Here is an 18056-nt window from a genome sequence, read left to right as displayed (position 1 = left end):
TATATGTCCAATTTAATATTTTATTTCGGGCTCCTACAGTTTATAAGTTTGATTTTGAAGCTATTCTAGTAGAGAATCAGTAACTTAGAAACTAGCAATATTCCTTTAAATAGTCAAATATCGAGGCTCTTTCCTTTCAATTTCCAATAATAATGACACTAGATATGATAAGCACATTTACATTTTTATTCCAAAACAGGGGTAGAGGTTTGAATGATTTAGATACCGATAAGGTATACTTTTCAATTTGTCAATAATCCATCCCACTAGATATAATAAGTGAGGCATAGATTTCAATACCAAAATTTGGATAATGATGTTTATTTGAATGGTTAAAATACCACTACCTTGAGTTTCCCTTTGATCCAACCTAGTAGATATAGACACACGTAGATTTTGAAAACGACTTCATTAATTTGTTTTATTTTCAATGTATATCAAGTTACAGAGTACAAGTTGTGGATTAATGTGTAGTCTCGATGCCATGTAAGTAACTGCAACTTGGATTCTTGGAACAAAAGCAAAAGAAATATCAAAGAAAAGAAATAAAGTCTTTACTCCTTTTGTATTATATTATACCACGTCAATGATTTAAAAAAGAGTTTGAGTCGAGGCCAAGGGGTACGTAATCAAGTATAAAAGAAATGATTGACCATTTAGCTCCTGTTTAAGCCCATTTGGGGAGATAGAGGGGAATATATTTTGAAATAGTTATATTTTTAAGAATTTGTGGACCAAAAATAATGAAAAACTTTGGATTTACATATAAAATTATTTTATAGGAGAATTGTGTCGTTGAAAAGAAGTTTTGGAAAAATAAGTGTTTTGAAAAATGAAGGCCAAACATATTCTTAATATTTCAGATCAAATGCCAGCATATTTTAAAACAATGAAGAATATAAGAGACATGAGTGTTAAAATATCTGGCTGGGATCATCTATTTACTAAAGAATGCTATATCTAAGTTGGAGATCATAACTAGTCTATGTGGCAATGATATCACTATCACGTTGTCAAATTAATTTAAATGTATCCGAATCTCGTAAGTAGTATTATTTAACACAAGTGGTGCTTAGTATCATTATCCAATGAAGTTGAAAGCATTTTTATTTAATTGACCATGTGGCATGGCCCCATAATCACCTAAACTGGTACCAAACACCACCTTTGTGCTACATAACATTATTCCAACTTTATTTGATAATATAATAATAACATGGTGATAATATCTAGTTGGCATGAATAGCATTACTCCTATATACTACCAATGCTATAGTTTTTCATCAAATTCCTCTTTCTTTAAAGGTAAGGAGTGAATTGTGCTAAGGCAACAGCAAACATCTAATCTTTCACTTCTGTAGTTATTTTGTCCCCATCAAATTTTACGACAGATCCTCTTTAGTCAATGGTCTTGACCAGAATATAAAAAATTAAAAGGGAATAATAGTAATTATAATATTTGTAAACTAAAATATTAGAAAAGAAAATTTATAATATCAAAAATAAAATAAAAAGAAGAATTATAAAACGGTCACCCCACCCTACCCACATCCACTAAATCCAACATAACTATCACCACAAAACCTTACCACCATGATTTCCCAATGTAAGATTGTGCCAAAAATGGTAACGAACCAGTAACCATGGGAAGAAATTTCCCTGCTCTGCCATTTTTTAGAAGCAAACAAAATCCCCACTATAATGTCATTTGGTGGTGGCAAGTATAACGTTGTAGTGATAGTAGCGGTGTGGCAATGGCGATGGTTTATGGGGGTGGGGTTCGAGAAGATAATTATATCTTTTTTATTTAATGAATTATTATTTTTTTTTAGTTTTTTTTATATCTTTTCTATGAATTTTTAGTTCTTATAAAAATAGTTCAATAGTTTAATATTTTGATAATATGCATTGACCAATGGATAGAAATTTGAATGATCTTACTAATTTATTAAATATTGAAATTCAATAGTTAAAAGAAAAAGGTTGGCGATAAGTTGCAAAAGAAATAAAAGGTTGGGACATTTGCTGCTATTTATTGTTTATATTATGAGTAAAAATTTCATTAATCACTGAAGTTATCATCATATCATGTTGTAGTCATCGAACTTTATTTTGCTGCTAAACGGTCACTGAACTTACAAACACACCACTCCATCCATCACTCAGCATCCCCAGCTATTTGAAACAATCTCACGTAGCTTGACGGCAGTCCATGTGGCAATTGACGATGTGAAACTGAAGCCATGATGGATGAGATTTCAATTCCAAAATGCGATTTTATACTTCAAAATTTAAATCCATCTACCCATTTTCCCTAGTTCTAAAACGCAAAAAATCGATATCCTTCAACAATCTTCCCCAATTTGAAACTCATGGAACAAACATGATTGGCAAAAGTTCTTCGTCTTCCTAGTAACATCAAAAATCACAATTGGCTGAAACCCTAAACTGTGAACCTAAAATCTCAATTGCCATACTCAGGGTTTTCATTTGCATGCATAGAGGGAGAGGTGCAAGTAAATCATTTCTTCGAGATAGTTTAGCTACATACTAACGTATCAGAACACCTTTAGATTGTTTAGCTAAATCGAAGTTGAATAAGTGGTATACCTTAATCGTGATTTGTGTTGTATACTCAGAAAGTGTACCAATTTTCTTAGTTCAACTTTTCTACTGATAGGAAGAAAGCCATTTGGTTTACGTGTATAAACTAGAGGTGAATTAATTATTTTTTGTGGATTTTTACAAATTTTAATTGGTTTACGTGTATAAGCCCTGGTTTCTTTTCAATTGGATGTTGATATGGCTTATGACGAAGATGATATGTTGTATAATCGTAATGTTACATATGACATTGAAGTTGGTATGGACATCAATGTAGCAAGACAAGATGGACTAGTAATGCTTGGAGGGGAGATGGATGACATCAACATAGTTGATGACTTGGAGTATCCATCCTTTGAGGAGCTAATGTTGGAATATTCATCTGACAAAGATATTGGTCACCATTTTTAGAAAATTTTGGCTGAGACTATTATGAAGAATTCGCAGTTAGAGGTCAGAGTACTCTTTGAATCAATGCAAGAGTTTAGAAGTGTGGTGAGAAGTTACGATGCTCTGAATGGATATAATATGAAGTTGAGGTATAATAGTAGGAAAAGAGCTCAGGAGTTTGCAGATTGGGGTGTACTTGGAGGATTTGGGCTTCGAGGTTGAATGAGACTGAGATAGTGCAAGTGAAGTCTTACATACCCAAGCACACATGCACACAGAGCTAATACAACAGACATTACAACTACATCTTTTTGACACATCGATATATTGAACAATTTAAGGTAGATTCTGATTGAAAAAGAAAGTCCAATGAGGATCTCAAGAAGGAGAAAAGTAGAAATGTTTCTTTTAATATGAGGCAATATGCCAAGAAAGTGTTGTTTGGTACATTACAAGAGCAATTTGAGGAGATACACTTTGGATTTCTTAGAACAATCCTGAGATCAACTGTATTGAACACTCTAAATGAGCAAGTATTCCAGGGAATGTATATATACTTCAATGCTTGCAAAGCCAGTTTAGGAGTCGTAGGAAAGTGATTGGTGTTGACGGATGGCATTTGCGAGGTTGTTTAGGTAATGTTAATGGCACTTGTACATAACTCTAAAAATTGTATTTACTTAGTGGTGAATGCTGTTGTGGAAAAGGATAATACAAAATTGTAGAGATGGTTCATGAAGTATTTGATAGGGGACATTTAGCCCCCATTTGATCCCCATTAAATTCAATTACATTACATTTCATTTTTCTCTCTCCTATTTTCAACCACACAATCTTCCATAAAATAATATTACACGCAAATCGAAAACTTTTCCTTTTTTTTTCAACCACTCATTTTTCTAAAAAATACTATTCCCCCCATTTTTATTTTCAGGTAATGAGGGTCAAACGGGGGCTTAAATAGAAAGTGAAAGTAGGTGGACACTAATGACAGATAGGCAAAACAGGAAAAATATAATCGTTATGGACCCCACAAGAGATAGAAATTCAAATTTTGTAGTTTGATGTGATGGATAACGATCATATTTTTCATTTTAATGAAAAAGAATGAGAAACAAATAAGGGTTTAAGCTCTTGCATCATTAACTGAATGAGTTGTCAATATCATCAAATCTTGTGTGAATGCATTCATCAGCTACATTAAATCTTCAAGCACGTTTACAAACAAAGCAAATTACCAAACCGAAATAATTCACCTACTTTTCCCTTTTCTTTCCCTTCAACCCTCTGCAACTCCTTTACCTTCGTGAAAAATGAGATTGACAATTATTTCAACATTTCTCTTTTCTTTTATTTGAGCACATGGTCGAACATGCTCAATAGATCTTTAGTTGCTTCTGTAGCCTTACAACTCGATTCACCACTTGACTCGTCTTCAAACTAGCACATGAAAATTCAAGATATTACCTCTTTTGCGTTTTGCTGTGGTTTACCTATTGGGATGTGGGTTCGTGCGCGTACAGTATATGGGTTGAAAATCACTTACATCTGGAACTTGTGTTGCTTGGATGACGAAGAACTTCTACTAAACGTGTTCGTTTCAAGAGCTTCGTATTGGGGGAGATTGTTATAGGGTTCGCCATTTAAATTTAGGAAAATTGGATAGATAGATTTCAATTTTGAAGTGTAAGATCGTGTTTTGGAATAGAAATAACATCCATTACAGCTTCAGTTTCATGCCATCGATTGCCGCATGGGTTGTCGTCAAGCCGTGTGAGATTGTTTCAAACGAGTAGGGTGTTGAGCAATGGATGAAGTTGATTGTTTGTAAGTTTTGTGATCGTTCAGCAACAAAAAAAGTTCAATGACTATAACGTTCAGTGACGTAAAGACCTTGCTTAATTCTCATTTTTTTCCGAAATATATTTTTCTCTTTTTTCTTTTCAATCATATTTTTAATAAAATAATATTACACAAGTTTAATTTTTTTCTTATTTTTTAACCAAATATTCTTTATCAATCTATTTTTCCAAAATGCAAATTTCTGTCTTAGTTTGAACTCCTTTCTCCTTGAAATGGGTTTTAATCGGGATTAAACAAGTCCAATAAGATAAGAAAAAACCTGACTGCACTGGACCTGTTACATGCCAAGCACAATCGAGCTGAGAATGGGTGATTATTTAAAAAAAAATAAAAAATAAAAAAAATCACCCATGCCTCGTGCAGTACTCCAAGGAAATAGGATAAACCCACGTTTGGCTCCATTAAATTTTATTACATTAGATTTCATTTTTCTCTCTTTTATTTTCGATCACACGATCTTTCATAAATTAATATTACTCTATACATAAACCGAAAACTTTTCCTTATTTTTCAACGCCGTATTTTTCAAAAATATACTCCTCTGACCATTTTCATTTTCATTTTCGGTAAATAGGGGCCAAACGGGAGCCAAACCTCCGGCCTTCACTCGAGAGACATCAATCGATCGATTAATCTTTGCCCGGAATAACAAGCGCGGGTGAAAATCATGGTGAAAGCAGTCGTCGGCGATGAGACGCAGCTTAAATTGGCCGAAAATCGCCTCACTCGATCTGCCATCCCCTCTCAGGTCCCGTAAATTCCTGTGTATATATGCATTAATTCGCTTGAGCTTCATTTTCAGCTTCTGGCTGATTTTATATATTTCGACAGGTTGGGCTTGTTATTGGAAAGCTGAGTTCGAATTTGGATAAAGGATTTGTGTATGATTTGGTGCCTACGCCGTCGAACGATAATGGAGAGCCTCCATGTTCTCTAATTGACGGTGTTGGGGTTGGTAACAGCAAGAAGAAGGGGTCATCCAGGACCAAGTCTCAGCCTGAGTCCTCCACTCTCTTCGTCGACAATGAATGGGTGTCCGAGCATGCTCGTCAGGTCGAATTTCGTAATCTCAATTGAATGGTTCCGCCTTTTATTTCTAATAATTATAATTATAGTTGGCATGTTGCAGATTTATGAATATTGTTAATGATATTGGATATCTCAAGTGTATCAGGGCTTTAAGATTATTAAATTTTAGTGTGATGCCTATCTTATGGAAATTTCTATCTGTTTGCTGGAAAATGGAGTATGGGTCTAGCAGTAATATAAAGTTACAATTATATTTCTGTGGAAAATAACATACAAGGCCTAAAAATCGGATTTTTAGTCATGTGCTTGAAAACGTGTTCAAGGAAAAATAAATTTTAAAAAATTGGGGCCAAACCTTGACAAAATAGAATATAGTTTATTTAACAATCTGAAATTAGTAGCACGTCAGAGAAGATGATGTTTTATCCTAGAAGGTTGAACAATCTGTAAGCCCTTAATTACTAGTTACACCTGAATTAATACTAAAACATTGATAAAATTTTACCGTCAGACAATTAAAAATCTATTCATTGGTTCTTCATGATGAGTCATGTGCTCGAAAATGTGTTCAAGGAAAAATAAATTTTAAAAAATTTGGGCCAAACCGTGACAAAATAGAATATAGATTATTTAACGATCTGAAATTAGTAGCAAGTCATAGAAGATGATATTTTGTTCCTAGAAGGTTGAACAATTTGTAAGCCCTTAATTACTAAGTTACACCTGAATTAATACACAAACATTGATAAAATTTTACCATCAGACAATTAAAAATCTATTCATGGGTTCTTCATGATTCTTGCTGCACAATTCGTCCCTTGTATACCTTTATTGTGCAACTTCCATGAGAAGGTGGAAGAAGAAAGAGATATATTTTGAAAAAATAACAGAGACGAATATTACTGTAATTGAACGAGATGCGAGCATTGGTTTGAATACATTATTGCTTAATTTGTTTGCTTCCATTACAGCAACCAACATAATGAAATTTCGGTTGATCTTCAATGATTTTGCTGCTAATCGCTGTCAACAATGGAAGACAACTAGAATTTTTTATCTTTTGGTTTTCATTCTCTTTTTCTACGCATTTATTTAGCTTTACCTGATATACAGCGGAGGAGGTAAAAAAAAAAAAAAAATCTTAGTATTAAATTTTCATCTATGCATCCCAGACAATACTTTTTTCTCAATATTCTTTTGTCATTCTAGAAATTTAAATAAGTGGATCCATGACACATATCTATGAATAGTAGGCATTTTTGATAAACACATGCATCAGTTCTCCAATGCTCATGTACCATCAATTATGTTACAGATATATTTTCCATTATAGTTAAATTTAGACCTATTAGATGTTGGTTTGGTTAAAAAACACCATCCCCATTAAAGAATGACACCTTAGTAATTTGCTTTTGTTTGAGTCCCATTCTTTAAAACTCACTTTTCTGTAAACTCGTTTTAAATCATATGTTCTCCCAATAAAATAATTTTTTATGTAAAACCATTAAAGAATGACACTTTAGTAATTTGCTTTTGTTTGAGTCCCATTCTTTAAAACTCACTTTTCTGTAAACTCATTTTAAATCATATGTTCTCCCAATAAAATAATTTTATATATAAAATCAAAACTTTTCCTAGTTTTAACTCCACATTCTCCCTAAAAAAATAATTTAAAAAAAATCTATTCTTAAAAATGGGGCTCAAACAGGGGCTTTCATTTTCATAGATGAAGTAGGATTGAAATTATTGTTTAGGTCTTATGTTTGTTCATGACTGAGTATATTACCTTGTCTAAAGTAAGGTGCTTGTATAAGAAACTAAGGGCCTGTTTGGTAGGGGGAATTTTCCATGGACCTTTTTGGTTGTTTGATTGCAAAAATTTTCTTGACAATTCATTTTTCACCCCCACCCCCCACGTGACCGATTTTCCTTGATTTTGTGGAATTCCAATTCCCATGGTTTTGGTTGGAATTCACTTTTCCAGGTCTTTTTTTTTTTTTTTGGCAATGGAAACAAATTCTATTCACAATTGTAACAAATTCTAACCCTTTAATTCACAATTTTCATGGAAAACAAAGCCAAACGAACACCAAAAGATTCAAAATTTCAACATTTTTCATATGAAAAATTATATCAATCAAGCACATTTAATTGACAATTTTCTTAAAATTTGTTTTCTTTCCACCCAAATTTCATTTTTGCAATCAAACGGACCTTAAGTTTTTTTTTTTTTTTTTGCGGGGCTTGCTTGCCAACTTGAAATTACATATAAACAATATCCTATTCAAAAGTTTAGCTGGGGATGGTAAAAAAACTCGCCCCGCCTCGAATGGGACAAAAACCCCCACCTCAAACGAGTTGGAGGGGTGGGCCCCCCTCCCCAACCCGCCCTGTAAAGAAAAATTTTAAAAAAAATTAAAAATAATTTTATTTCTAGACAATTCACTTGTTAAAAGTCCATTTGAATTTGTATTTTATTATCTAATAATAACATAATTCGAAACTTTAAAAATATAAAAAAAAATAAAAAAATTAAATGGGGCAACAAATGGGGCAAAAAGTTGCCTTCCCCGCCCCGTCTAAGGCGGGGCGTTGCGTAGGGCGGGGCCGTTTTGAACCCACCCCGTTGCCATCGCTAAGTTTAGCTGCTTGGGTGAATTTTTTAGACATTAATAGGGTTGGCAATGGGATGGGGCGGGTTCCATTTACGTAGTGGTTTAATTTTTTATTTTTTTTTGATAATTCATTTTATTGCCCCTATCCATTCAAGTGAGACAATAATATAACTAGTAATTAATTTATTTATTTTTAAAAGTTGAATTATTCGAATATATTTGATAAACTAAGCTTTTCATTGTTTATCATATTCCTTAGATAATTTTAGTTGTTGTCTTCTATTATAATTAATGAAATTTCGTAGAGTTTTCCTATTTGAAGTATTGAATTCATTATAAAAAAAAATAAACTTGGCAGGGGCGTGTCCCCTGTTACCCGTACCCGCCTCGGGCAGAATTCCCCACCTCGTACCCGACCTGATTACCCAATTAAGCGGGTAACCCCACGCCCTAAGCCCGCGGGTTTCGGGTCTGATAGGTATTTTTGCCATCCCTAGATGTTATGCTCCTATCCCCTTGTGTCTTGTTAGATGCACTCATGGACCAACTCATTTATGCTGGTACTTTAACTTTACTTATGTGACAGATTGTTACTAGGGATGTCTGTTTTCTCTTATGTAATTTTTTCCATTTGGTGTTGGTTGAAGATACCAATTGATATTGATATTGATAAGATGACCTACCAATTCTTTACTTCAGGTCTCAAGAATGCTACTGGGTGGGATGAAGGTTGTTGGCATATATATATGGGTCAATGAAAGCTCATTCAAGAATTCAGCAATAACTCTTTGCCAGGTATCTTTGACATCGTACGCTAGCTAATTTTTTCATCTTTTTTTCTCTATCGAGAGACAAAAAGAAGAATGCAGTTCTGAGAATTTATTCTCTGGAGATTTTTTTTTCACCTTCATTTTCTTCCTTACCGATTCACAAAAAAATGCAATTCTGAGCATCTATTCTTTGGAGGTTTATTGTTTCAAACCCCCCTGCCAATTATCTGGTTTTGTTTACAATAATATGTACTTAAATAAGAGGAATTGTGATATCTATTTAAAATGTCAAAATAGCTGCACATTTGAGGCGCAATGATTTTGCATGGTAAGTGGTAACTGTCAACTCAACTGTTCATATTCACATCTTTATGTCAATGTGAATGTCTAGGCTGGCTTTTGCATAGTTACTGTCAACCTTTAATTTAAGGCCTGATAGAATTTGCCTTATAGACTGTGAAAGGAGTTGCACAAGCAGCCTCCTTGGTGGAGAATGATTGGAATGAGAGACTACTCATTCACATCAGTTATAGCCCCCTGAGGTAACTGCTTCAGACTTCAGAGCAAATTTTTCGTTATTTGCTTTTTTGGATTGTATTGATAATAAAATGGCTAAAATCTGTATTTTTAGGTGGACATGTCGAAATTGCTCACTGGCAGCAAATATTGCTTCAAGCAATTTACGACCTTGTGATTTCAAGATGGGAAAAGTTTTGAGTTCCCTCCAAACATTCAGATGCACTTACAACTTTGATATAAGGTAGTCTCGTATCTGTTATCACTGTTATTTTTTCAACAGCTCTCTTTGGTTCTGATTGCAGTTAAACCTTGATAAATTCTCTATGGGTGTTAAAGTCCTTTCTCTTAACATTTTACTTGAGAATAGAATGAGGACACCCTTAATATATTCAACTCTTTCTAATTTTGTGAGTTGAGAGAAGTTGGAAGTATTTCAAGACATTTTGTTTTTAACTTTATGTTTGTTGTACTCTTTTTCCTTCCCAAAATTTGAACTAATGGGAATGAGGATTTCTATTTCATTGAAACCTGCATCTGAATCACATTTGTATAACAGACGTATATTTTCTTGTGGGCTTCACCCATAACATCTGATTATATAACTGAAGTGAATAATTGATAAATTTCGAAATTTCTTGTCTGTTATAATTTTACATGTTTAGTTAATAAATCAACTGTTATGATTTGGAGGCAAATGGTTTCAAGCAGAGGTAACCTTTACACGTGCAGAGGTAAGTAAATGCTTATGTTAATTCAATAACCCAACCATGCCACCACCACAACTTAGATAAAAAAGATGCATTCTTTCCTAGATCTACCAATCTTGGGGTTGAGTTTTTAAACCTTTTTCCTGCATCCGCAATATAATTGTTCTTAGTTTTGTCTTGGATTGTATCTAAGGCAAATCCAAAAAATGAATTATGCTAGTCAAAATTCGAAAGTAGATTGAGAAACGTGAATTTTTTTGGAATAACATCTAACTTTATACTCGACCCTGGTGGCAGCCTGTTACAAGATTTAATTAAAATCACTTGGTCGTGTAAAATCACTTGGTGGCTTTTTCAATAGGAATACTTTCTAGGATCTCTCAATGTCCTTTGATAGCTTATCCCTTTAGAATATTGTCACCCAACAAGAAGTTTGTGTAAAATCTCTTGGTACTTTTTTCAATAGGAATACTTTCTAGGATCTCTCAATGTCCTTTGATAGCTTAGAGTGTCTCCAAAAAAACTCTCTATTTTTAAAGAGCATATGCTATCATTTGGAGATTTAAAATTTTGAAGTACTCCAACAAGCTCCTTATATTTAACACTTTAGCCTTTCTTTAGATTATTTTATTATTTTCCTACATTGAAAATTAAAATACTTTAAAATGCATTTAATTATAAAGAGTGAGCTTAATTTAAAGAATCTTTTGGAGCATGATTTTAAAGATTAGCGATTTAAAATATAGAACATCTCATGTTTAAAGAGTTCCTTGGAAATGCTCTTATCCCTTTAGAAGATTATCACCCAACAAGGAGTTTACATATATGAATGTAACTTTTTATTTACTGTTCCATATGTATATTCTGCTTCTGCTTCTTTGAGAATGTTGTATAATTATTATTTATTGGAATTTGATACATAATCGAATTATATTATACAATTAAGAATAAATGTGGCATCATGCGGTAAGATTCTACGTTGTTAACTTGTATGGCTTGATGTGGTTGATTAAAGCCTGGTTTAGTATGAGCACGACATTCCCTTGAAATTCATATTCACTTGCTTCTTTTATGAATTTCTACTGAATAAAAAGAATGCTCATTAATGTTGGTGATCCAAGTTTCTGTTTCATTTTCTGAGCTTTTTTTTTTCCCAGATTGCCATTAGGGCATGAGGATGGACGACATATTGGAAGATTTGCAGATGTTTTTCGTCATGGAATCATGATTCACGCCAAAGAGCTCAGAAGTTCAAAGGCTTTGATTGATGGTAAACTGGTAAAAAGATCTCCACCTTACCAATTCTAGAACTTGTTATCACTAATCAATGATAAAAAATTATGTGCCTAATGCGCCCCACATGAATGCCCTCAACAATACGCAAACCACTAGTTTAGAGTCCAACGATTGGATCACAAGCTTCACGAGGCTGCCCTCAGGGAAATAGCTGAAGATTAAATGGGTGGGGGGGGGGGGGGTTGCAAAACTTGAAAGCTGACACACATGATCTAATTTATTCTTTCTATTTTTATTTTTATCTAATTTAGATTTGAGGGCAAATTTGTTTTTTCTATCTACTTTTCTATTATTTTCAACACAAACTATAAGCAGGGACTAAATTCTCCTAAATGTAGAGGGTAGGGGACAAAATTTCCAAGGGGACAAATTACATAGGGGGAAAAAGTTGAGGTCAGCATATGCAATTTAGCCTTCCTTAAATTCCATTGCAATACTTTAATTTTGTGCCAAAGTTGTGGTTGTCCCATAATGTGGAAAAGTGCGAGTAAAAATTCTTAAAATTTATGCTCAAGATAAGTCATATTGCTGGCAATGCCACGGAAATTAAACTGCGAAAAAAATGCTTGATTTCATGCGTAAATTGTGTTTTTTTTTTAATGCTTTGTCTTTATTTTTGTTTACCCTCATTCTCATCTAGTGGTCCCTCAAGTGGCATCAAGTTTTTATCATGTCTTTTTTTATATCATAAAGAATGAGTGGAGTCTGGATCAATCAAAGTATAAGTAGGGGTTTGAGATACAAGGATGTTACCCCCTAAGAAGTTGCGATTCTTGTCCTCTTCCTGCTCTAGCTTGGCCTCTAGGAGGATTCCTAGGTTTCTGCTATGTCCCTTGGGGCATATTTTTACTGTATGACTCGCTTCACCACAATTGAAGCATATACCTGTCCTCATGAGGCACGCGCTATCATAACGCTTTTGGCACTTGCCGCAAAGTAGATACTGCTGATTAATTGTTCACACTTAAGTCTCCTTTATGTTTCTTTATAAAGTTCTACTTCACTGCTCCGTTGTAATCCTCCCACTTGCCTTTTTCTGGCTATACATGCTGCTTGTTCTCTCCACTAGTGTGACGCTTGAAATTTTGTCAACTGCGCCTTAACTAACACTTCATGGTAGGTTCCAGTTGAAGCACTACCAAAGCCTGCCTTAGATCATCTCTCAACCCTTCTTCAAAATGTTTGGCCCTATTCTCCTTCGTGTCCATCAGGTTAGGGACATAATGTGATGACTCCTTAGTAGATGGGTAATAACGAATTGCATCTTATATTTAAATACGGAAAAGCATAACATACATATGGAGACACGGGAATTAAAATTCAAATTTCGTGTTTATAATTCCTGTGCGTAGCGCTACTAAACTCTGGTCCTTTGAACTTACACATATAGGGCTCATATCATAATCGTAAATTGGATTTCCGTATCATCATATTGATAACATAAATTTTTGTAGTTCAAATATTGAAAGAACAATTTGTACTACAACAATTATTGTTATATGGAAGAAGGTAAAGGTAAGTCGAAGAAATTGTCTTGTTAGATTTTCACTCCAAAATTCTTTGGATACCGTGCATGCTAAACTTTGTAATGTGAAAATGTGTGTGTAGAAGATGAGTTAAGAGATAGAGATGCAAAGTATGAGATAAATTGTGTGTGTAAGTAATGTGAGGGGCGTATATATGGGAGTGTTTAAGCTCTGACCCACCTCATTACCTGTTTTTGGTACCAACATTCATTCCCTTATTAATGTCATAAGTTGTTCCATATAGTGTGTAACCAATCACTCAAACTAATTACCCAATTAATTGTATATATAATTGCTACCAATAAGGTATTGCCATATGATTAAACATTTAATTTTAAATTTACCTATATATCTATCTATCTATCTACACACACACACACACACGCTTTATGGCTATGTATATATATGTATATAGGAATTAAATCCTTATAATTTATATCAAGTTTCTTAATTCACCTTTAATTAAAGTAGAAATTAAGTTACTTTCCATAATCTAAATACAGCAATCCCATATTGTCTTCATTATCTAACCATGGCAATTCCATGATCATTTCTTTACCAAAATTTGAAATTCAAAAAGTGCATATTGGGTCTTTCAACTATGGAAAGTTATCAATTTGATCCCTTAGGTTTCATCAATGACTATATAGAAACTTTTGGGATATTATAACCTTGATTTGTCATGTCACTCCACTTAAGACCATGTACCGATGATTGGTCAATGGGGATCTCTAGAAAGCTCAATTTATGAAATCTCTGAAAGGTCTTCCGCCAATAGCAGGTTTTTTCGGAAAATTCATATTACTCTTTTAAGTACACCAAGCCCCTAGGTTGTTACCACGATAGAGTACCTTCCATTTCCCATTTATCAATGTAATTATTTGTATAGGGACTACGTTGGGGCATTTATTATTTTTCTAGGCAAGTCACATCCAACTATGGGAATTTAATGGTCTTGTTGGTTTCAACTAATTTCTTGATTGGCTCAAAAAATCTTGAATAGTTCTTTGACTTTCAAAACATGAGTGATTCCCGTTGAATGTCATGCTAATATCATTTATCGGTTTTGCTAAATGTTATTGGAAGTCATTTTTACATAATAATGCTTTCTTAGATCAACGCCATATCACCATGAAGAAGAAAATGTGGATTTTATTGTTGAGCTTATAGAATATTTTGATAGTGAGGATCAAAGTTTTGAGAATTTGTCTCGTGTCCCCTCACACCTGTCTTCTACAGAGTTGACCATGACACAGCTGATGGATTCCCTTTGGTATTGCCACCTAAGCTAGACATTCTAGATGTCCTTGCATTCTTGCAAAAATTGTTATTGCCTACTCCTATGTGCGAATTTACCAATGACTTTGTTCTAACGTTACCTTAATTGTATTCCTTCAGTTGCCGCTTTTTTTCAAGGCCATTATTTGATTGCATACTTTTCTTATCAACATTGGGTTGTCTGCTAATTGTCATCATAATGTTTTATCTCCATACTTTGTTGTCAATTTTTCTAATTTTCGTGTCGACATTATTTTCAATGGTTACACTTGTTAGCTTGCTTTTGATGCGCAATATAGGCTCGGATTCTTTAACGGTGAATTTTATGTTTTGTTGAGTGTTTCTTTAGTCCAATTTCCTAAATATGCTAAGAAAAGGTTTTTGGATCAAACATAAAGATAATCTATTTGGCTGGTCATCATACTTTAATGAAAGTTATGTTATTAATATAGAAATTTCTTTATCTAGGCACATTGAGCCTTCGATGTTGCAATCATTTTGTTTCTGCAAGCGAGTATAAAGTGCTACTCCCTTTTGCTCCTCGTTGTGTGTAGACAATTGATGTTTTTTTATGGGTGGATTGCATTATATGTTACTTTTGAAGTTTGCTATTAGTACTTGGTTAAAAGTAAATATCGTTTTCTTTGTCTGGTCATATTCTTGAGGATGTTTTGCAAATTCAGTTGTAATCACGTCTCGATTTTGTTATTTGGTCCCTTTGGTTAAAAGGTTGCAGTCTATCTCATAGGAGTCGTGTTTTCTCAATCAGGGAGAAATGAAGTGAAATAAAGATAAGAATAGTGATAGAATTTAGATAGAATTTTAAGGTAGGGCTTGTTTCAAATTATGTTTGTTTAGATTAGATTACATTAAGCCTCTGTTTGGGCTTCATTTTGATTTAATCCAATTTTCTTTCTTCATCTTCAACCACACATTTTTTAATAAAATAATATTAAACATAAATCCAAAATTTTTTCTTAATTTTTTAGCCACACATTGTCCAAAAGTTACAATTCCAAAATATTTTTCCAAAAATTTCATTAAAATGGAATCCAAACAAGGTTTAATATTGTTCTTTTAATAAGGTTCTTGTTTGTTAGAAATTTTTTGATTTTAGCTCATTTGCCCTATATAAAAGGGGCTTATTCATTGAAATACGTTCACTTTGATATTGATTACGAACATATTATCTCTTCTCTCTAAATTCTGTCCCTCTTCATTCAATTCCCTCGCAATCTTCTTATTGTTCGTAACTCTATTTGCCAAGCAAGGAAAGAAAAATGAAATTCTTTAGCAAACGACCAGTGACATTTACTGTTGCACATTTTCTTGCCATTTAAAAAGAGCATGTGATGAAATCTTTAGATCAATTTTGGTCCTTGGGACAGTAAGTAGGCTTAGAGGCAAACATTACTGACAATTCCCATCCCTCGGTGTCAACGGTACTACTGTTTTTGGTTTTATCTTGTTCTTCTGATCACGTAGTGTCTAACTTGTTTGGCTTGCATATTAAAAAGCAATTATTCACTTCTTCTATTAATACTTTCATCCTATGAATACAAGTTTCTGCTCAGAAAGTGTTTTATCTGATATTTTACCTTTTATGCTTTGTATTGGAATGTAGCTGATTGAGGATGAACAGAATGCATCATATGATTTTCATGAAGTTGAATTCCTTCTACCTCTCTTGCAAGATAAATATGTAGAAGGTGTATTTAAATTTTGCTTCTATTTGCTTTGATGCATTACTTGCAATCTTCTTGGTTACTTATAAAACTTTCTTTTTGCGTAAAGCATGCAGCCAAAAAGAGGTTTTCGGAGTTGTTCTCTTTAGTGGCTCTGTTTGTTCCCTTGCTTACTTGAATTCGAAGGAACCTGTTTCACAAGCTTTGGCTGACATAAAGGTACTATAGTTTTGCAACATCTGCATATATTCTACTGTTGGGAAAACATCTTGGCTCCTGTTTTGTTCAGCTATAAAATTTGATTAAAATCTAAGTTAATTTTCTATTTCAATTAAGGGTCTCTTACTATAAGTCAAAAATTATTTTTAACCACATATTTCATGGGATCTATAATTTTTAAACTGCACATTCCATCAACTTTTATCAAAATCTTTTAAAAATCTGATTTTTATCGAAACCTAACAGAGGCCTGATGTTTTGTAAGATAATTTATGTGCATTCTACAGAATAAACAGAAGACATTTTCTTTTTCCCCCTTTTTTTTTCCCCTTTTTTGTTCCCCGGACACAAACCCAACAAAGCTTTTATTCAACTAAGTTTCTGTGAACCACGGACGAGATGAAGAGCAGTAGAACAATCTACCCAGTTGAATAAGAATAGGCTAGAGGTAGCAAAGGATGTAAGCTTGTGGGCCACTTATTTCCTTCTCTGGGAGTTTAATGGCACCCTGCATTAGAGCTACAATATCAAACTGAATAGGTGCGTTAGGAGCTAAGCTAAAATCCTTCTGTAAATTTTGCACCAGTTGAAGAGAGTTGGCCCCTGTTTGGTTTGGATAAAAATTAGATTTTTAATAGATTTTGATGAAAGTTGGTAAATTTATTGTTGAAAAGTTGATAAAAATTGTGGGTCCTATGAAATATGTTGTTAAAAATGGATTTAGAAAAAAGTTAGTTTCAAGAAATGGAGGCTAAACACGGGCTCAATCTCAGCTGTAGAAATGTGGAATGTAGCCCTTTATGCTATGTCTGATCCCCCCTCCCAATCCTAAAGCTTTGGCATCGTCCAGAAAGAAATCCCCCACGCAACCTTTGGCTCTGCTGCAATAACCTTTCCTCCACCATCCCTGATCACAGCTCCTAGACTGACCAGTCCCTCCTCTCGTCTAACAGTAGCATCACAATTTAATTTGAGCAAGCCAATGAAACTGTACTTGACCATTTTGCACTGCACCAGTCATGCAATATTATAATGTGATATTTAGTTTCCAATTATAATGAGTATTTTAGGAAACAATGTTTGATTTTGATTTAATAGCTTTTATTACATATTTATTTCCTAGAATAGAACAATTGAAACCCTAAATAAAGGGACTTTTGCAATGTAATGGAATAACTTTGAATGATATGAGATAATTTGATTTCTCTCACCAATTTCTATCTTCCCTTCTCCCTCCTCTCTTCTCCGAGTACTTTCTTATTTCCCATTCTCCTCTAATTCTCCCATAGCATCCGACATCAATTTGGTATTAAATCTCAAATTGTTTCCTTTGACCAACAAATTTGATTCCCAACCTTCAACTAGCCACTGCCAATTACAAAACCTCCTCTGACCACCATAAACCAACATAAAACTGAAACCAGCTGCCCATCACTTATAAAAATGCCACCAACCACCCAACTTCGGTTTTGAACAACAGCAGCATTCGTTTTTTTCCCTCTGTTTTGGTAGCCACCCAAAAAAAAAAAAAAAAAAAAAAAAAAACTTCATCCTT

At 33.7% G+C, this 18056-nt stretch overlaps 1 protein-coding gene across 2 annotated transcripts in view; it reads left to right on the top strand.

The window, feature by feature from the left end:
• The first annotated feature begins 5415 nt into the window (after nucleotides 1-5415).
• LOC111409245 (protein odr-4 homolog) overlaps nucleotides 5416-18056 on the top strand; it is a 19055-nt gene continuing 6414 nt past the window's right edge. Inside the window, exons 1-8 of one of the 2 annotated variants that reach the window (XM_023039257.1) lie at nucleotides 5416-5605; nucleotides 5689-5910; nucleotides 9201-9296; nucleotides 9725-9813; nucleotides 9903-10031; nucleotides 11655-11775; nucleotides 16222-16306; nucleotides 16392-16501. In XM_023039257.1, coding sequence (XP_022895025.1) covers nucleotides 5525-5605; nucleotides 5689-5910; nucleotides 9201-9296; nucleotides 9725-9813; nucleotides 9903-10031; nucleotides 11655-11775; nucleotides 16222-16306; nucleotides 16392-16501 — 933 coding nt within the window. In that variant the 5' untranslated portion in view covers nucleotides 5416-5524. The remainder of the gene's footprint in view (nucleotides 5606-5688; nucleotides 5911-9200; nucleotides 9297-9724; nucleotides 9814-9902; nucleotides 10032-11654; nucleotides 11776-16221; nucleotides 16307-16391; nucleotides 16502-18056) is intronic. The other variant, XM_023039258.1, reaches the window with a different exon arrangement.

The sequence above is a fragment of the Olea europaea genome, chromosome 14, assembly GCF_002742605.1.
Source record: "Olea europaea var. sylvestris chromosome 14, O_europaea_v1, whole genome shotgun sequence".
Lineage (NCBI taxonomy): Eukaryota > Viridiplantae > Streptophyta > Magnoliopsida > Lamiales > Oleaceae > Olea > Olea europaea.
Note: the sequence above shows the minus strand (reverse complement) of the source record. Positions and strands in the feature narration are given on the sequence as shown.